Below are 17,939 nucleotides of genomic sequence, written 5' to 3' on the forward strand. Positions count from 1 at the left end.
GGGGCAGGTTGGACGCCCTGGTGGGTTTTGAGTCCTGAGCTGGCTTTGAGAGTGAACCAGGTCTGAGCACCCACTGGCCTCAAGCCTGCAGCCGCACCAGGCTTGGAAACAGCCTGGTTTGGAAAACGCCAATCAGGTGTGCGCGGCGGGTACCGCGTGAGGGGCAGCAGGCGGGCGAGACTGGCTTGGCGGCGCGAGGCCCCGGGGGAGGCGTGTGCGAGGGCCTCGCTCGGCGGCCTCCATGGAGAATGCGCTGGCGTGTGCCCGGCACCTCTGGCAACCCCGGAGAGCTGCCGGCCGACGTCTGGCTCTGCCCAGCGGGGCTTAGATGCTGCCATGCTGAGGCCGCCGCAGGCCGCCTGTGACTGCCCGGCTGCGTAGGTGAGCTGGCTAGAGCTGCTGGCTGCAGGCACCTGGCTCACAGCCCCAGGCCTTTCCGGGAGGGACGAGCCATCTTGTGTGAGCAGCTTCTGGTTTGGACTGCGGGACGCTGCGGACACTCTCTGGGGTAGGCGAGCAGCCATGTTGGCCCTTCTCCCAGTCACCCGTTTCCCAGTGAGCCCTGTTTTGCTGTCCCTAAGGTTGAATTGCGTCTCACTGTTGTGAGCACTCAGAGGTAGTGTCCATCCCCCCAAAAGTCAGCTCAGTTCATGAGTAAGTGCGCTAAATAGGTAGGCTCTCTGACGTCTGCATTTTGAGAAATTGTTCTTCGCCTGGCGTTGAATACAGCTGAGAAGACTCTGGGTCATACATGTGAAAATTTTCCTCCTAGAAATGTTTGAATCACCATTTCCCTAATGCTTGAACACGATGACATAAGTGTTTGGTTTAGTCTGACCTGTTGGTCAGAAATGTTTATGAAGTTTTATGAAGTTCACCAGACTTAGCCTGCGGCAGTGACCTGTTGATACACTTTTCTATAGTGCTACTTTAGGCAGAAGTCGAAATGGGCTTCAGTGACCTGATGTTTACTTTTTTTTTTTTTGGTAGAAAATTACGAAAAACTGTGAATGGTGATGGGAGTCGAGAAAATGGAAACAACTCCTCTGATAAAGTCAGAGGAGTAGAAACTTTGGAATCTGCACCTTTCGCTGGCGGTTTTTTGGGGACTCTCTTTGGCAACAGGTGGGAAGTCACCCATGGAAATGTTTCCTTGAGTTCATCTTAGTGTTTACACGGTATGTAGTCTGACTACCTCATAGCATGAAGTGGAAGCTGACGGTCACCGGGCGATTTGTAAGTGTTCTAGGAGGATTTGCTTGCTCTCCATGTCCCCACTGTGTCATGCTACCTAGAGTTCTAGAAATTCACCATAAAAGCTTTATTCTGGCCAGAGGTTCGGAGGGGCGGTGAGAGGATTCCCCAGAGACAGAGCAGGGAGCAGAACAGGCTGACTGATGAGTGCGCTGCTGAGGGGAGCAGCGGGCGGTCAGGAGAGGTCTGCCGCGCCATGTGGTCACCTCTGGGGCAGAGATTGAGCTCCTGCTGAAGTAGTGTTAGCTTCTTAGTGCTTTAACCTGCTGCGATACCAGGGAGGGCCCTATTCTGCTTTTGCTTTTATTGAAGCTTTTTTTTTTATAATAGTTTATTTTTACATCATTTTATACTTTTTTTTTCATCTCAATTTTAATCCCCGTGGGCTTCCAATCACCAAGTCACCCATCACCATAGTCCAGTGCACTCCCCCTCAACCCCCGTTTTTGATCCCATTTCCCACTCCAACCCCACAAAATGTTTCTGGTATATGGCTGTTCATTATTATTATTTTCTCATCTGGTCCATTATACTCCTGCTATGAGCGAAACCATCCGGTATTTTTCTTTCTCTTTCTGGCTTATCTCACTAAGCATGATCTTTTCCAGCTCCATCCAAGTTGCTGCAAAAGACATGTGTTTCTGTTTTTTGGTTGCTGAGTAATATTCCATTGTGTATATGTACCACATCTTTTTAATCTGCTTTATTTTCAGTGATAAAATTCATAAGGTTACAGGGATGTAAGTGTTCTGGAAGGGCTCTATCAGTCAACATTCAAGGAAGAAAGGATTTTCAAAAGATAAGATCATTTCTGGGGGGTGGTGTGGGAGCTGATATCTATTTGGAATAGGATGAGGGGGGCGGGAAGGCTGCGGTTGATGCGCTGTGGTGCAGAGAGAGAACGAGCCCTGCTCCCTCCTCCCCGATCTCGCAGGCCACAGAAGCTTTTGTAGGTGCAAAGATAACTGTGTCAGCCGTCAGTGATTATAATTAAGAAATAAAGCCTTTTGGTTTTGGCTTGCAGTTCCTTTTGGGAGATGAAATGGGTTCACAGCCCTCTCAAGCCGTGTTTTCTTCAGTTGAATTGTTTGAGGTCTCGGTGCTGAACACTGTGCCGGGCACCGGCTTCTCTGGTTGCCCCGGCAGGAAGGTCGGGGCGCAGGTTGGTCTGTTGCTTCAGGGGACGACAGTTCACGGCCCCACGCTGACCTACCGAGGAGGGTCAGCTCAGCAGACAGGGTGACCATTTGGGCGAAGGGAGAGTAGCTGCTTCCTTTCAAAACTGGAAAGAACAGGTGTCCCCTCCAGGCGTTGCCCTGGTCTGGTGACCGGGCGTCAGTGTCTGCTATGGTGCGTAAAGCCAGCGGGGCTGGGGACTGTAAAAATGTGGGTGGTGATTTTTTTTTTTTAACTTCTAGAAATATATATTGTCCTGCTTAGAAGACAGTGATTTTATGAGACATTGTTTCCAGAAAAGGAGGCAGTAATCTTTTTTCCCTTTTAAAAATAGGATTAAAAGAGTAAAGTTGATATGTAACAGAGGGACTGAGACTGACAATGACGCGAGTTGCCTTCATCCTGTCATTAAGAAGAGACAGTGTCAACCAGAGGTTAGGATGTGGCAAACCAGAGAGAAAGCAAAATTTTCAGATGGAGAAAAGCGCCGTAGGGTAAGATTTTGATGAGAATATAACATTCCTTTCCTGTGTAAAATTTTCTTATTCTTAGGCCCTACCAGAGACACAAAACAGCTGTTTCTAGGTTTGTGTAAGCGTCTGGGCAGAAAGTGAGTGTAAGACCACAGTGTGGGGAAGGGGCATGGCGGGAAGCCCGGCGGACTGATTTCCAGGGCTGGAGCTGGCGTTTTGTCCGCTGCTGCCCGGCCTCGGCGCAGGCTGGCGCCAGCTTTATAGGCAGATGAGCGCTGCGCCCTATTCCAGAGAGGCGGTGGGTGTCTGCGCGGGCTGGGAAGCCGGTTTCTGGGTGAGGCCCTGCTGTGCGTCTGCGGGGAACCTCGCTCTCCCCTGCAGCCACGGCGTGTTTCTGCATTTGTTCGACGGCGACGCTCAGTGACTGCAATTAGCTAATATTTTTGGAGCCATTACTCAATTAGCTGCTATTCTGAATGTGTTACATGGACTCAGTTACTTTTCTCAACGACTCTGTGAAATAGGTGCTTTTATTATCATTACTGTTAGGTTCAGATGAAGAAACAGAGCCCCACAGGGGCTCCAGTGTGGCCGGGCTGCACAGCTGGGGAGGGACAGCTGAGGTGCAGGCTGATGCGGCCGCCCGGGGCTGCGTCACTGGGCAGTCGCACCTCATGTTTGCGCCGCTTCGTTTCACGGCCAGTGTTTTTCTCTGTCGAGACCAAGTAATTTCTGTGGGCTTGTTCATTTCTGGCTTCGCTTGCTTTTACGGCTTCTCAGTTTTTACTCTTTCTTGTTTTTACACGTGTTCTCGGCTGTCCCCAGTGAAGGACTCACTGTTCTCTTTGTAGGAGGCGTTTAGACGTTTGGGTAATGGGGTTTCGGATGATCTGTCAAGTGAGGAGGATGGGGAAGCCCGGAAGCAGATGATACTTCTGCGCAGGAGCGTGGAGGGGGCCTCAAGTGACAACGGTTGTGAAGTTAAGAATAGAAAGTCAATACTTACAAGGCACCTAAGCTCACAGGTATTTTTTTATTTTTTATTTTAAAAAGTTTTTATTTATTGATGCATCCAGAGCTGGGGTATAGGCCAGAGGTTCAGGGGCGGTGAGAGGCTTCCCCAGAGACAGAGCGGGGAGCAGAACAGGCCGGCTGACAAAGCACAGTGCTGAGGGGAGCAGCAGGCAGGTCAGGAGAGGTCTGCTGTGCCCTGGGGGTCACCTCTGGGCCTGGGGATCGAACCGGCACTGAAGCGGCTGCGGCCAGCTTGCAGGGCTGCACTTTAACCCGCTGTGCCACCAGGGAGGGCCCAACCCTCGGGTAACTTTTATTTCATTTTCTAGAAGCACGGGCTTTCAGCCTTACATCGTTGAGTAGCAACAAGCTACTTCACGTCTTGCATGTTGGTTTACTGTTTGGCAGGTGAAGAAAACCTCCACCAGGTGGTGTCACCTGGTGCGGGATTCGGACAGTCTGGCCGAGTCAGAGTTTGAATCCGCAGCCTTCAGCCAGGTAATGTAGCCCAAGAGCTCCTTGTTCAAGGCCCCTCCTTGACGCAGGTAACTTTATTCACTCCTTTGTTGGTTGGTTGCCCAGAAGTTGTGTTTATATTTGCCTGCCGCTCTCCGGGCTGATGGCAGTGTTAATATTCACTCGAAGTGTGGCGTTTCTTCGCAAGCATCCTCTGTACTTTAGTGGTTGGTGCTGCTGGGGCCTGGTTTGGGGGAAGCAGTAAACCTCAGCATGCCAGGTGACGGCACCTTGAGAGGGCAGCGGGGCAGATGATGGCGCGCTTTTGGTTTTGCGCGACGAGGCCAGTGGGTGATGGCAAACGTGCCAGTCTGCGCCATAGGACAGCTGCATTGTCCATCCTTCCACTGCCCTATTATCTTTTCCATGTTTGTCCTGACAGAGCTAGCCCCGAGAGAAGCTCCCAGTGTTTGCGCACGCTTCGGAGGTAGCAAATGCTTACCCCCCTCTCCAGGGGGTCCCCTGGATGTGCTTTGCAGGACGCAGCCTTACCCAGGGCTCCTGGGCTGGCACCCCGATGCTGTGGCTGTAACATTTCTGGGGGGGAGGCCTTTCGCAGTCCAGCTTGCTGGAGCCTCCAGAGGGTGACCTTGCAGTGAAGTGCTACTGCTTCCTGGCGGCTGAGAGAGCAGTCCGGCCAGAGCCAGCAGAACTGGTCGTCAAGCTACTTCAGGTGTGTGGTCGTCTTTAGAAACGAATGAGAAGTTCTTGTTCGTCTTTTGCTTTCCGACTAGAGCTCCAGGTCTGGCGGGAATGGCGGCTCTCGAAGCCTCAGCATGTCCAGGAGAGACTCGGAGAGCACCCGCCATGACTCGGAGACCGAGGACATGCTGTGGGACGACCTACTGCACGGCCCCGAGTGCCGGTCCTCGGTCACCAGCGACAGCGAGGGCCAGGCCAACACCCTGCCCCCCGGGGCCAAGCGCGACCCCAAAGAGGACGTTTTCCAGCAGGTGCGTAAAGGCAGCAGGGCGTACTTAGCCTTCACCTGCGCCTCCTCGCGCCAGGCGCCGCGTCGCTCACTTCACTTTACGGGCCCGTAAGGTTGATGCTGTTGTGTCAGTATCCCTAACTTGGAGAGAGAAAACTGAGCGAGGCTTGTGAGCAGGAGTTTAGGGAGAAGCTCTGTGCAGCTGCCCTAACCTGCATTTCCCTTGATGCTTTCCCCCCTCCCTGGCCGTGATGGCTCCTCTTCGCTGTCTGGATGGCTCTGTCGATGCCGCAGTGTCGTGTGTGGCAGTGTCGCCAGGCAGTGGCTTTGCTCGCTTCTCTAACAGTGTATAAGCCAAGTGACGCTTAGAATTTGTGGTTTTATAACCCTCAGATCAGATAGCCCAGTGCTGCAGGTCCCGTCGGAGGCATTCAGCCTTCCAGCCGTCACAGGAATTCGCTCTACCGCTGTGGAAAGTTTTTGTACCGAGCGGTTATAACTGTCCCGCTTCTGAGGAATATTGTGACATACTGAGGTGTGGAGATGACGGAGCGCCCAGGAGTGTTAGCGGTGTTATTTATATCCCTGTCTGAGGATGTGTCTGCCTCTGCTTACATACTTCTGGAGCTGAGTGATAGTGCATGAGTCAGCTCGTTCCACTGCCGGAAAGCAGGAATAATCAAGAAGGGGTTCTCACACCGGCCTTTCAGCTGTTTCACCACAGTGGTGCTCATTGATCTCAGGTTCTCCCCTTTGGGTCCAGAATTCCCAGGGATGTCCATATGATGGACAGCGCGTCTGCATTTGCTTATTGTGTTTTCTTGATTCTGAGACATCACTGACGTAGGTTACATTTTATGAAAAAAAAAATCCTATTTCATTAAATGTAGTTTTAAAAAAACTAACTAGAAACAATACATTTAGATGAAAATCTGCAAGTTCCTTATTCAGTTGTGCTATCGAAATCGAAGTCTGAAATACGTTTCACACTTGGTCCGGTTTGTGTGACTCACGGTAGCCTTCGGCGGTTTCGCTCAGCGTGGCGATGACCTTGCCCTGTACTGCACGCTGGGAGCTGCAGTGTAATTCTGGGGCATTTTACGAATCTGGTGTTTTGTCCCAACTTCTGTGACCGGCAGCAAGAAAGGAAGGCCGGAGGCAGAAAGGCTGAGCAAGCGGAGTTTATTGCTCTGGGACAGCAGCGAGATGGGCCCCTAGAGTGGGGTCCGCAGCTACAGCCAACCCAGTAAGGGAGCAGGGTCACTTATGTAGGTCCTAAGCTCAGATTTCCAAGGGGTGACTCATCGCTGTGTCCTTGATGTGAGGCCCAGTTCGTTATCACCTTCAGCTAGTCCCATCCCTACGCAAGGACCGGTCAATTAGATGCAAGGCCCAATTTGTTACCACCTTATCACCTTTGGATGCAAGGCCTGATTTATTACTGCCCTTATCCAGTCCCTCGGTAAATCTCCTCATTTGGTCACTCCCAACATCTGGTAAGATAAGCTCACCGTGGCGCTCTTCTCTCCACGCTTCTGGATGACGCCGCTCACCACTGAGGGCAAACCCTGGGGGTGCCTGGCCCTCCCTGCGCCTGCTGCTCGTGGGCATCGTGTGCACGCTCTGGCCTGCACCGGCCCGCCGGCCCAGGCCGCCGCCTCCGCCCAGACCGCGGCGGCAGCTTCGGCAGCTTCTCCGGGCTTGCAGGCGTCGGTCACTGCGGTTTCCACACTCAGCCAGAGTGCTGCTTCCAAAGTAGGAGTGGCGTGCCCTGCCCTTAACACCCTTAAGGGCGTCAGTCTCCCTCGGGGTTATTTGCCTTTGTTTCTTTATTTGCTTTGCTCTAGCCTCATCTCTGGCCATTCGCTCCTGCGCTCCCAGGCCTTGTGTATCCTCGTGTCTCTGCCGGGAATTTACTTTCCTCCAGTACCCATCCCTTTTTATTTTCCTCGTGTTGGCCTGAGTGAGGCTCATTTCTCTGTGTTCCTAAAGCACTTTTCCTTCCTTCATCACGCTGAGTAGGCATTTCATCTCCCTAAGCCTGTGAGCATCTTGATGTTACATCTCTCTTTTCTCATCAATATATATAATATATATAATTATACATATAATTTATTTTGCTAATTCAGTGAATAAATCAGTGTGCTCATCAGCGTTATGTAAGCATTTGACAGAAAGAAAAGAAATACTGCTCTCTCCAGAGATGTGTACTTGAATTTGGGGATAATTCGATTTATGGCTCTGGGTGGGACACCAGGAAGGAGCATATGGTTAGATACCAGTTTGTCTGTTAGAGGCTGTGAGAGTTTTTAACTTCACAGGCGGGCAAAATTAGGTTTATCATGATCAGAATATGCCCTGTTGATGATTGTGATCGAAGAGTCTTTAGGGTTGGGCCGGGAGCGCCGCCCAGGGTCTGTCAGCCTCTCCTCCCTGCTTAGCGCACAGACAGCCGTGTTGCTTTGGAAATACCCCCACTCACCCGCCACTACTCCACGAATAACCAAGTTTATACTCATTTCCAAGTGTGGAGCGAGGGAAACAGTCTTGAAGCCCGACGGCTCCTATTGCCTCTCCTTCCAGAGTAACATTGAAGCTCTCTCCAGGCAAGAAAATGCCCAAAAATCAGTATCCAAGAGGTAGTGGTTTGAGTGATGAGCTCTGTAAGGGCGAGAGTATGATGACTCTGAACACTGGCAGTTTGGGGGCTGGACAAGGGGAAAAACTCTTAACGGAGGAATGGGGTGGACAGAAATGGTTTTCATATTTTTCTTTGTAGAACCATTTATTCTGGCTTCAGAATTCAAGTCCTGCCTCTGATCGAGTTAGTGCAATAATCTGGGAAGGAACTGAGTGTAAAAAGATGGACATGTCTGTGTTGGAAATAAGTGGCATCATCATGAGCAGGGTAAGACTGAGTCATTTCACTTGTATTTTAAAACTGTTAGTGGTCAGCAGTCATTTTGTGGGACCTCTGTAGCGATCAGAACACCATGACTGTACTTCTGACATACAGGCATTTTTCATTTCAGAGTCTCGGTAGTAACTTCCAATTTGTCACAAAGGTCTCTGAACACAGCCAGTTGTTCAGGAATCCTCTACAAATACCCGTTACCCTGTTGAAGCCTAATGACTAATAAGATGCCAGACGTTTGTATTTTACTGTGTGCCTCTCTTAACCTGTGTTTAATCTAAGTAGTTTCTGGTAGTTACTGACCCTCCACTCCATTTGGCTCTGCAGTCATGAACATAGTTTCAACATTTTCAATTCCAGGTTAACACGTACCAGCAAGGAGTGGGTTACCAGATGCTGGGGAACGCGGTCACCGTTGGCTTGGCCTTCTTTCCTTTCTTGCATCGTCTTTTCCGTGAGAAGAATCTCGACCAGCTGAAGTCCATTTCAGCTGAGGAGATCTTGACGCTCTTCTGTGGGGCACCCCCTGTTACACCTATTATTATTTTGTCTATAATTAATTTTTTTGAACGCTTGTGTCTTACGTGGATGTTTTTTTTCATGATGTGTGTGGCTGAGAGGACATATAAACAGGTTGGTAAAAATTAAGTAAAATTTGCCTTCGCTATGATGTATAGATTGAGGAGAGTGGCTGTCCTTGCTGTTAATGTGGGCAGTGTGTGGCTGACCCGGAGCGTGGCGTGGATGGGCTCGTCACTTGTGATGGTGACTCCTCACAGTTGACATGCGGCCAGGGATTGAGATGCCTTCTTGAATGGAAATGTAACTTGGGCGTGAGCAGAATTTTGTGTAAACATTTGAGCTTGTCAACTTGCAGATTGTCTACAAAAAATTTCCTTGAAAATGTTATGAGTGAACCGTGTTGTGAGGAAATATATTACTGTGCAGTGTGCTTGGGGGAGCAACAGGGTAATGAGCTGCTACGGAATTTTTTGCGCTGCCTCTCAGTGATCAGAATCGCACTTATCATATGATGGGACTATTGTTTGCAGTTATATAAAAACACAGGCATGCTTCATGTTGTGATATTTTTTTCTAACTTCTTCCAGAGATTTTTGTTTGCAAAACTTTTCAGCCATATTACTTCTGCCAGGAAAGCTAGGAAATACGAAATACCTCACTTCAGACTTAAAAAGGTAGAAAACATTAAGATATGGCTATCACTGCGGTCCTATCTCAAGGTGAGTCGGCTCTGAATGCAGCATGACGTGCACAGGAGTGCACGTCTTGTTAGCAGATATTCGACGGGGATGCAGTGCCGGGTACTGGGTGGGCTACTTTGTGGCTGAGCAGCTTGCTGGGCACCACCCTGGAAGGATCTATGTGCAAAGCTGGTAGGGCGGGAAAATAATTTAGAAGAAAATTTAAATTTTTAGGGTAGAGTGCTTGGACCTAACTGGAATTTGACGGGGGGAGGGCCCTGCTGCCTCGGGCACCGGTCTGACGCGTGTTTCTCACTCCACAGAGGCGGGGTCCCCAGCGCTCCGTGGATGTGGTTGTGTCTTCAGTTTTTCTACTGACACTTTCAATCGCTTTCATTTGTTGTGCCCAGGTAATGAAAAATGGAAATTCTGTTACAGGGCCCACTCTTTAAGACCAATTCATGGTGTCCAGGTGTATGTTGTTAGGATGATTATGTTTCTTTTGAGTCCTTGGTAAGTTTGGCCACTCTGGGGCAGACCTTTTCTTTCTCACTCACTCAGACTCATGCTCATTCTTCTCCAGTCTCTTACTGTACTTGTTTTGATGCCTAAATTGTCATACATTAGCTTGTAACCTCTTGTACAGAAGAAGGCAGTGCCGAAAGGACTCCCTCTGGCTGAATCAGGTACTTTCCCCTCTACTAAGCTTTAACCTGACCTTCTCTGAAATATGTTGAGATTGACGTTACGTTAAACTCTTACCACAATTAATGATTAGGCCATCAGCCTCTGACAGAGGTGTGTTCAAGTCTACTATGATTGTAGTCTTACCTTGTAGCTGTGTAATTTGGTGTACACAAATTAAGAGTTGTTATCCATGTTTAGTTCTCAGGGCTTTGGTCTACTATAATCTAGAACAGCGTCATGCTTTTTCTATCATGACATGTCTAACTATAGCAGCTGTCTTTTCATTGTTGTATGTCGTCTACCCTCTACACTTTGTCTTCATAGTTCAGATGGTATAAGCACTATGATACCACTTGGTTCCTATTTGATCTACTTGATAGTTTTCCTTTTTTATGACCCTCTAACTGTTTTACAGCTAGTGACCCCAGAGATTCTAAGATAAGGATGTAGGTTGTAATTATTGACTTACCACTGTATCATTTTTAAGATTTTTTTATTTATGCATACAAGAACTGGGGTGCAGCGGGCGAGACAGATCTGCTGCAGCTGTGTGTCATTCTGCAGACACCTTCATAGCGCTGTGCGCGCCACCAGGGAGGGCCCATAATCATTTTTGTACTGAGTTATTCATTGGTAAATTTGTATTTACCCTTTTATTTCATTTTTTCTCTACTTGAAGAATCTGCTTGTGTTTTTGAAGGATATTTTTCATTGCATATGGAATTCCAGCTGCATGTTCTGTTGTCCTCTGATCTCCCTCTTTTGAGGAGCCAATTGTTCGTCTCAGTGTTGCTCTTTTGAAAGTACAGTGAGCTCTGTTTGCTTCCCAAGGTTGTAGTTATGGTCAAGCAGTCTGAAAATACAGTAAGAGATTTTGAGAGGGAGACCACAGTAACTTCTGTTACCACATAACCACATACTGTTAGAACTCTTCTATTTGTACTTGTTAACCTCTTACTGTGGCTGGCTTATCAATTAGTCGTTGGTGTGCATCTAGGGAAAACAGGTACACAAGAGTTTTGGATTTATAATAGTGGGGGTGTGGTTTGTCTTTCAGATAACCTGCAAGAGGTGGGTTTCTTTCCTCCCCTAGTTATAGCGAGTTGGCAGATTGAACATGCTCTAGGCTGAAAAAAAAGTCAGGAGGCAAAGGAGTGAGCCAAGGGGAGAGGCAGGCGCCCTCGGGCCGAGAGGTGGGAAGACTGCCTGCATGGTGAATTCTTGGTTGTGAAAAGGCCTACAGTTGGGTTTGGGCGGTGTTCTCTGCCTATTTTTAAAGCAATTCCATTTTATCCTGGACTTGTGTAAACTTCTTACCAGAACATGACAGGCTGAGCCCGAGGAGTGGCCACTCGCCAGGCGGCAGGAGATGCATGGTTCTGGCTTCCTCCTCCTGTGCTGCCAGGCCCTGGCTGTGTTTCCTAGCTTCCTGCTCCTAAAACTTATAGAAATAGATAACACTTTATAAGTAGTAAAACTTCTGCATTGAGCCTTACAATAATTGATTTAAAATATTTGCAAGAAACAGCTAATGTAAAGGAGGAAAACTTTTCGCCCCCACCCCTGGATCTTTTGTATAGGTTCTCCAAGGACATAAAACTTTCTTGAATGATGCTTATAATTGGGAGTTTTTGATCTGGGAAACAGCTTTGCTACTTTTCTTACTGCGCCTGGCCTCACTGGGGTCTGAAACCAATAAGAAATACAGCAACGTTTCAATATTACTTACAGAACAGGTATTGATTGGTTCCATTAACTTCTGAGCAGAAGATTCAAGGATGAGTCTAGGTTCCCTGGTACCCTCTTTGCTGTCTGCTCTCAGGAGTAAGATCTAAGACTGAAAATATAATAAAGGTATTTTACTGGTGGTAATGGAGCAGGCTTTTAATTTTATACTCCAGTATTAGCTCTGTCATTTAACTATGTAGATAGAGAAGAAAACTGTCTTTTCTACCTTCGAATTATAACACAGAATGTTGCTTAAGGAGGAAAATAAAGAATTAAGTTAAATGAGGATGTTAGATTTCTTAGGGGATACCAAGAGGAATAAATTTTGAATTCGAGTTTACATGTTAATTATTACATTATCATTTTTAATCTTCACTGAATAGCTTTACCACGTGTCACTACTTAGGATGCTATAGAAGTAGTTGCTGGAATTTAAGAAATGTCCAGACACACTGTGGTAATCTTTTACCTTAAATTTTTCTTCTTTCCTTTAGATTAACTTGTATCTTAAAATGGAAAAAAAGCCAAATAAAAAAGAACAGCTCACTCTAGTAAACAATGTATTAAAGTTGTCCACCAAGTTATTGAAAGTAAGTAATTAATTCTGCAATGTGCTTTTTACACCATCTAAATCAGTGCTTTAACTTCTTGGAGAAGACCCCAGTGACACACATGTTGGGCCTCTATATTCTGACAACCACCTTGATGGTTTGCAGTTAACTGTATGAGAAAAAGTGGCCGTCCTGTTACTCAGATTATGACAACTGTTGTCTGACCATTAAGTCTGATGTAAAGATGACTGTTTTCCTTACCAGTCCTTGGGAAACTATATATATATATATTCTTTATTCTGTAGGAGCTGGACACACCATTTAGACTCTATGGACTGACAATGAACCCCTTAATCTACAACATCACACGAGTCGTCATCCTTTCCGCTGTCTCAGGTGTTATAAGTGATCTTCTAGGCTTTAATATAAGAGTGAGTATGGCCTCAGGGTTACACTTACTAAAGGCAGTGACCTTGGCATTCCATATCGTGTGTGTGTGTGTGACTGGCATGGCAAGAGTACGAGGTAAAAGGGGGCAGGTTCACCGCTAGTCCCCGGGCTTCTCAATTTACACAGCACAACGGACTCTGCTCTTGGATGGCACAAAACCCTGTCAGTTCAGTGTTGGGGCCTTCCCTGGACTAGACCCCGTGAGGTGCAGTGCAGGGGTCCATCGAGGTTTCTCAGGTTTCTCTTCTCTAGTTCTGTGGCTGCTGTTACCACAGCAGATACTTGACCCAAGCAGCAAAAGGCGTCTTGGTTCAGAATGGTGCAAGTATACCTAAACCCCCACCTGTTGTCTTAAAACTTACTTACCTTTGCCGTCTTGTGTCTTCAGCTGTGGAAAATTAAGTCATAGGCTGCACCTGGCCCCACACGGACACCATTCAGCACGTACCGCAGAAGAGCAGCCCACGCGCCCACCTGCCCGCCTCGCAGGGAGCTCGCCGGAGGCTGCAGAGCGCATCTTCCAGCCGGGATGAGTGCCAGACGTCTGTTCACAGCTTTCAAGCAGCAGGGGCAGGATGGAGATTACAGGCTGTGTTATGGGAAAGGGCAGCTTTTTCAGTTTGGGCATCTCAGCACTGTGACAGTTGCAGTCTTTTGGGGAACAATGGTAGGCACCCGAAGCATGGAGCACACACCCATTCTTAGAAATGTGCAAATCCAGTACTTTTCTACTACAGTCTATAGAACTGGAGGTTTCACTTCTCTAACAAAGAGGGATCAAATTTAAACTATTTTAAGTTGGACCCAAATAAAAGGACTTTGCTGGAAAGTTTTAGTCTCTGAGCTTTTTTGTTGTGCCCTTGTTTAACTCTCGCTGTGCAGAAAAGAACAAGCACGAGAAGGCAGTACAGGGATACTCACCTGAGCGTGTCCAACAAACGGTTTCTTCTGTAGGCGTCGCCACAGCTGTGTGGCCTGTAAGCACTGAGTGAAGCATCAAACTGCACAACATTTGAGAATGATTTGTGTGTCCAGAACTTCGGGGCTCAGTGCGACCCACTCCCCACATGCGTTGACAAATGCTCTTACTCTTAAGTTACCTGTTTTTGCAGAATCTTTTGAGGAAACTGAAAGCCTGAACATTTACTGATTAAGATTTTGTCAAATTTTAAATGGAAATTAGTTATTCCATGTACTCATGTAAAGTCACTGTATCCGTTACACATGTCCCATATGGAGGAAGATGCTTGAGGTTTAAATGAATCAAGATTTTAGGAGTTGAGATCAAGCCTGTCTGATCTTCCATATCATTTGCTCTGCCACTTACTAGCTTCTTAATCTCGGACAAAGGAAACTTTCTGCATCTCAATTTCCTTATCTGTTAAATGGGGATAACTACTTGATACGGCTGTGTAGTGAAATTATCAACTCAGTAAAGTGCCAACACAGTGTAGCTAGAACCTAACGGATCTATAAAGTACACTCATCACTAGTGTTTAAAATCCTTTAAAAATCTCACTGATAGGCCCTCCCTGGTGGCACAGCGGGTTAAAGCACTGCACTGGGAAGCTAAAGCCACTTCCGCATGAGTTCGATTCCCGCCTGCCCCAGAGGTGACCACATGGCGCGGCAGACCTCTCCTGACCCACCCGCTGCTCCCCTCAGCAGTATACTTCATAGATCTGTCTGTTCTGCTCCCCACTCTGTTTCTGGTGAAGCCTCTCACCACCCCTGAGCCTCTGGCCTGTACCCCAGTTCTGTATGAACAAATAAATCTTAAAAAAAATCTCACTGATAGAGGCCTAAATATGAAAACAGAAAAATACATGCAATCATTCTAAATGCTGCAAGTTACCGTTTAAAGGTAACCCCATTATAATGACTTACTTTCAAGAGGTTGCAGAAGCACTTCATTGTCTCCATTAAGGGCTCGGAGAAATCGTGTTCTCTCTTTTTCTGTAAGAATAACAACGCTTTAAGTCCAAGATGAAATTCAGTGCCTATTTCAGACTGAAGCAAAGGGATGCTTTTATCTTTTTCTCCAAGTTTTAATTGCAATTTTTATACAATGAACTCTCTTTTTCAAGTGCAGTATGCAGGAGCATTTTCTGTTGTGGCTTGTTGGCTATAATTGCGATAGTGTAAATATACTTGTTCAAATTACATTCCAGGGAGTGAAACTGTTGGCTGCTCACGTCAGACACTTGACAATCATTCTCGACTTGTTCCTCTCGCTCACGCTTCACAGCTCATCACCACGGCTTAGAATGGTTCCACTGGTCAGGTCACCCACTCTTTGCCCTCCTCCCTTCCAGCGCCCGGTCTAAGTCAACATCCTCTGTTTTCTGAGTAAGTTTCTACTTCTCTTCTGTTGTGTGTGACACCCCCAAGCCCAGTCTAGTCTCGACAAGCTAATGTCTCTTCTGCAGTATAAGCCGCCTCCTTTAGAATCTATTAATGGTTTATTATTTTGAAGATAAGATCCAGGATCCATTTAGCAGCACACTCCCGATTTTTGAATCTTTATCTTCAAAAGACATTTTTGCTGTGTATAAAAACTCATTTTATTCGACGCGGCCATTATGCTCCTAGCCTGCATTGCTTTGTTCATTCTTCAACCTCACGTGCATATGAGATGAACCAAGATTTTTTTTCTCTAACTCTTGCTCCTTTCTTTCTTTTTAGATTTAGTTATTTATGCATACAGAACTAGGGTACAGGCCAGAGGTGCAGGAGCAGTGAGAGGATTCATCAGAGACAGAGTGGGAGCAGATCGATGAAGTCCACTGCTGAGCAGAGCAGCGGGCGGGTCAGGAGAGGTCAGCTACTGCCTGTGGGTCACCTCCAGGGCAGGCGGGGATTGAACTCGCACTGAGGCGGCTGCGGCTCGCTTGCAGTGCTGCGTCCTAACCTGTTGCGCCACCAGGGAGGGCCCTAACTGTTGCTTGCTTTTAAGATCTTTATGGCAGAATTTGCAGTTTTAATTGTATTAAAGAATATGCTAGTATTCTTAATTTTTTATGTCCGTGTTTTGTGAAAATAACTGGAAATGTGTTTGGTTACTTTGAGAATAAATTTTCTGTACCACAATCTCATTTACCTCCCTTGGGATTCCATTTACATACATACTAGGCTGCTTGAATCTTTCCTCAGCTTTACTAATGTCCTCTACATTTTCCTGCTCTGTTTCTTTCCTTTTGGGTAGTGTCTATTTCTGTGCCTTCGAGTTCACTCACCTATCATTCTCTACTATTTGCTTCTCACCCTCTGCAATGTATTTGCACTTACGGAAATCTCATTACAAAAAATTCATGTTTCTTATTAACAGGCATTTTCTTTCTGTTAACCATTTATATTAGAAATAGCAGATATGGACAAAAGACGTTTAACACAGTATCTTTAAGTTGATTTGTAGGTATCACGCTGGGTCACAGTTTTCTACTTTCTTGCATGCCTGGTAATATGGGATATAAATTTGACTTGACATCGCTTAGTTTTGTATGTGTGTACCTGAAAGCCTTTTAAGCTTTGTTTTGAAATGCAATTACCTGGAAGTTACCTGGTCACGTCAAGATTTGCTTCTAAGCCTGACGTGGGTGGGTGCGGTTCCGACGGCCCTCACTGCTGAAGCATCTCCTCCCGCACGCCGCCGTAGCTGCCTGTTCGTATGCGGCTTTCTAGTTCGGTTTCGGAAACACGAACTTTCTCCAGGTCAAGAATTTTTCTGCCTTTTTTGGGAGTTTTGACCCATCCTTGGGGATTGATGTGCTCAGCACTCACCTGGAGACTCGGAAGGCCTCCTCTGCGCAGCCGTCTGGGCTCCTGCACACACCCCGAACACCCGAGTGATCCGGCCGCCCCGACTCCTGACTCCGTCTCTGACTCAGCTTGGGTTCCCCATTCCTGCACTACAGTGTGGAAAGTGCCTTCGGACAGTCATCTGGGGCACCCATGAGACTCGCCCCCTTTCATCCCACTCCTGTACTTACTAATGTCCTACCTCTAAAACCCATTTTTACAACATTTACAGTAATTGTTCTCCCTTAGTAAACGAAACAAAGTTACCTGTCTGCCGACCTTATTCTCCGCTCCCGCTCCCCTTCCGGGTCTGACAGCCAGTCTACCAGTTCTGCGTTTCCTCTGCTGCTCCTGTCAGTGCTCCCAGCCACGTGAATGAGCCTGACACTAGGGGACGGTACTTACGTCACTGCTGCTTCAACCTCTCCCTGCTTGCTCTGTGCGGCCCCCAAGCGTGCTTGTGTCAGGCCTGCCTGCCTTTCCTGCCTCAGGTCCTCAGCGTCCCACCACCCCACCGGCCTCCCTCTGTTCCTCCATTACCTGGAATGTTTTCTTGCTTCTCCCCCTGATGACTTGGCCGGTCTGTTTCTTCGAGGGTGCTTCTCTGACACCTGTGGAGCAGAAACTCTAGTTACATTATACTTCCCCGTCTGACCCGTCCTCAGCAACACGGCCCTGGTTCATTTCCTTCACGGGACTGAACACAACCTGGTTATCTTTCTAGTTTTTGCCTACTTATCTGGTTTCCCACTAAGTTGCAGGTGCCTTAACCAAGGGCATACTGTTGTTCATTCCGAGTAGTACCTGACTTCGTACAGGTACTCAATAGACATGTGTTGAATGAATAAACAGAACTCAAATAATTACCACTGATGCAGTTCCCTGTAGGATGGAAGAGTTGTCACTTCATGCTGCTTCTTTCCTCAGTACTTCATTCATTCCCGTAATTTCTAGGAATCTGGACGTTTGATCTCCTCCAAAGAAGTGAGTTACACCTTGGTAACATTTACCTGCTATGGAGAAACTAAACCCTAGTTAAAAACCAGATCAGGTCATTCATTCCTTGAATTTGAATAGCAAAACTGTACAAGCATAAGAAAAATACCCATTAGCTTGATTTCCTAACTGGTTATGATACTGAGAAAAAAAATTGAAGAGGCAAAATTGCTAGGGAGTTAGACTCTCCAAGCTCTCGAACCTATGCACTATGGCCCCTGAAAATATAAGCACTTTAACCACACACTG

The 17,939-nt window shown here is 47.2% G+C and overlaps 1 protein-coding gene and 2 long non-coding RNA genes across 5 annotated transcripts in view; 1 reads left to right on the plus strand and 2 right to left on the minus strand.

Moving 5' to 3' along the window:
- Positions 1-13,725, plus strand: part of PHTF1 (putative homeodomain transcription factor 1) — a 31,503-nt gene extending 17,778 nt beyond the window's left edge. For both annotated transcript variants that reach the window (XM_004689635.2, XM_012730147.1), the window contains 13 exons: positions 991-1,125; positions 2,765-2,924; positions 3,755-3,928; positions 4,326-4,415; positions 5,168-5,386; positions 8,144-8,272; positions 8,639-8,911; positions 9,388-9,519; positions 9,804-9,890; positions 11,748-11,903; positions 12,390-12,485; positions 12,752-12,877; positions 13,285-13,725. In XM_004689635.2, coding sequence (XP_004689692.1) covers positions 991-1,125; positions 2,765-2,924; positions 3,755-3,928; positions 4,326-4,415; positions 5,168-5,386; positions 8,144-8,272; positions 8,639-8,911; positions 9,388-9,519; positions 9,804-9,890; positions 11,748-11,903; positions 12,390-12,485; positions 12,752-12,877; positions 13,285-13,305 — 1,798 coding nt within the window. In that variant the 3' untranslated portion in view covers positions 13,306-13,725. The remainder of the gene's footprint in view (positions 1-990; positions 1,126-2,764; positions 2,925-3,754; positions 3,929-4,325; positions 4,416-5,167; positions 5,387-8,143; positions 8,273-8,638; positions 8,912-9,387; positions 9,520-9,803; positions 9,891-11,747; positions 11,904-12,389; positions 12,486-12,751; positions 12,878-13,284) is intronic.
- LOC105854116 lies at positions 9,900-13,351 on the minus strand. 2 transcript variants are annotated; one of them, XR_001145840.1, is made up of 4 exons: positions 13,263-13,351; positions 11,897-12,004; positions 11,485-11,608; positions 9,900-11,020 (listed from the first exon to the last, which is right to left on the minus strand). It is a non-coding gene; the product is annotated as an uncharacterized LOC105854116 (long non-coding RNA). The 2 variants fall into 2 exon arrangements; XR_001145839.1 differs by having other exon boundaries at positions 9,900-11,608.
- Positions 13,726-15,788: 2,063 nt separating the features above from the next.
- On the minus strand, positions 15,789-17,738 carry LOC105854090. The gene is made up of 3 exons (XR_001145812.1): positions 17,562-17,738; positions 17,235-17,305; positions 15,789-16,804 (listed from the first exon to the last, which is right to left on the minus strand). It is a non-coding gene; the product is annotated as an uncharacterized LOC105854090 (long non-coding RNA).
- Positions 17,739-17,939: the final 201 nt, after the last annotated feature.

Source organism: Condylura cristata, unplaced genomic scaffold, assembly GCF_000260355.1.
Source record: "Condylura cristata isolate star-nosed mole 26May11 unplaced genomic scaffold, ConCri1.0 scaffold00026, whole genome shotgun sequence".
Taxonomy (NCBI): Eukaryota; Metazoa; Chordata; class Mammalia; order Eulipotyphla; family Talpidae; genus Condylura; species Condylura cristata.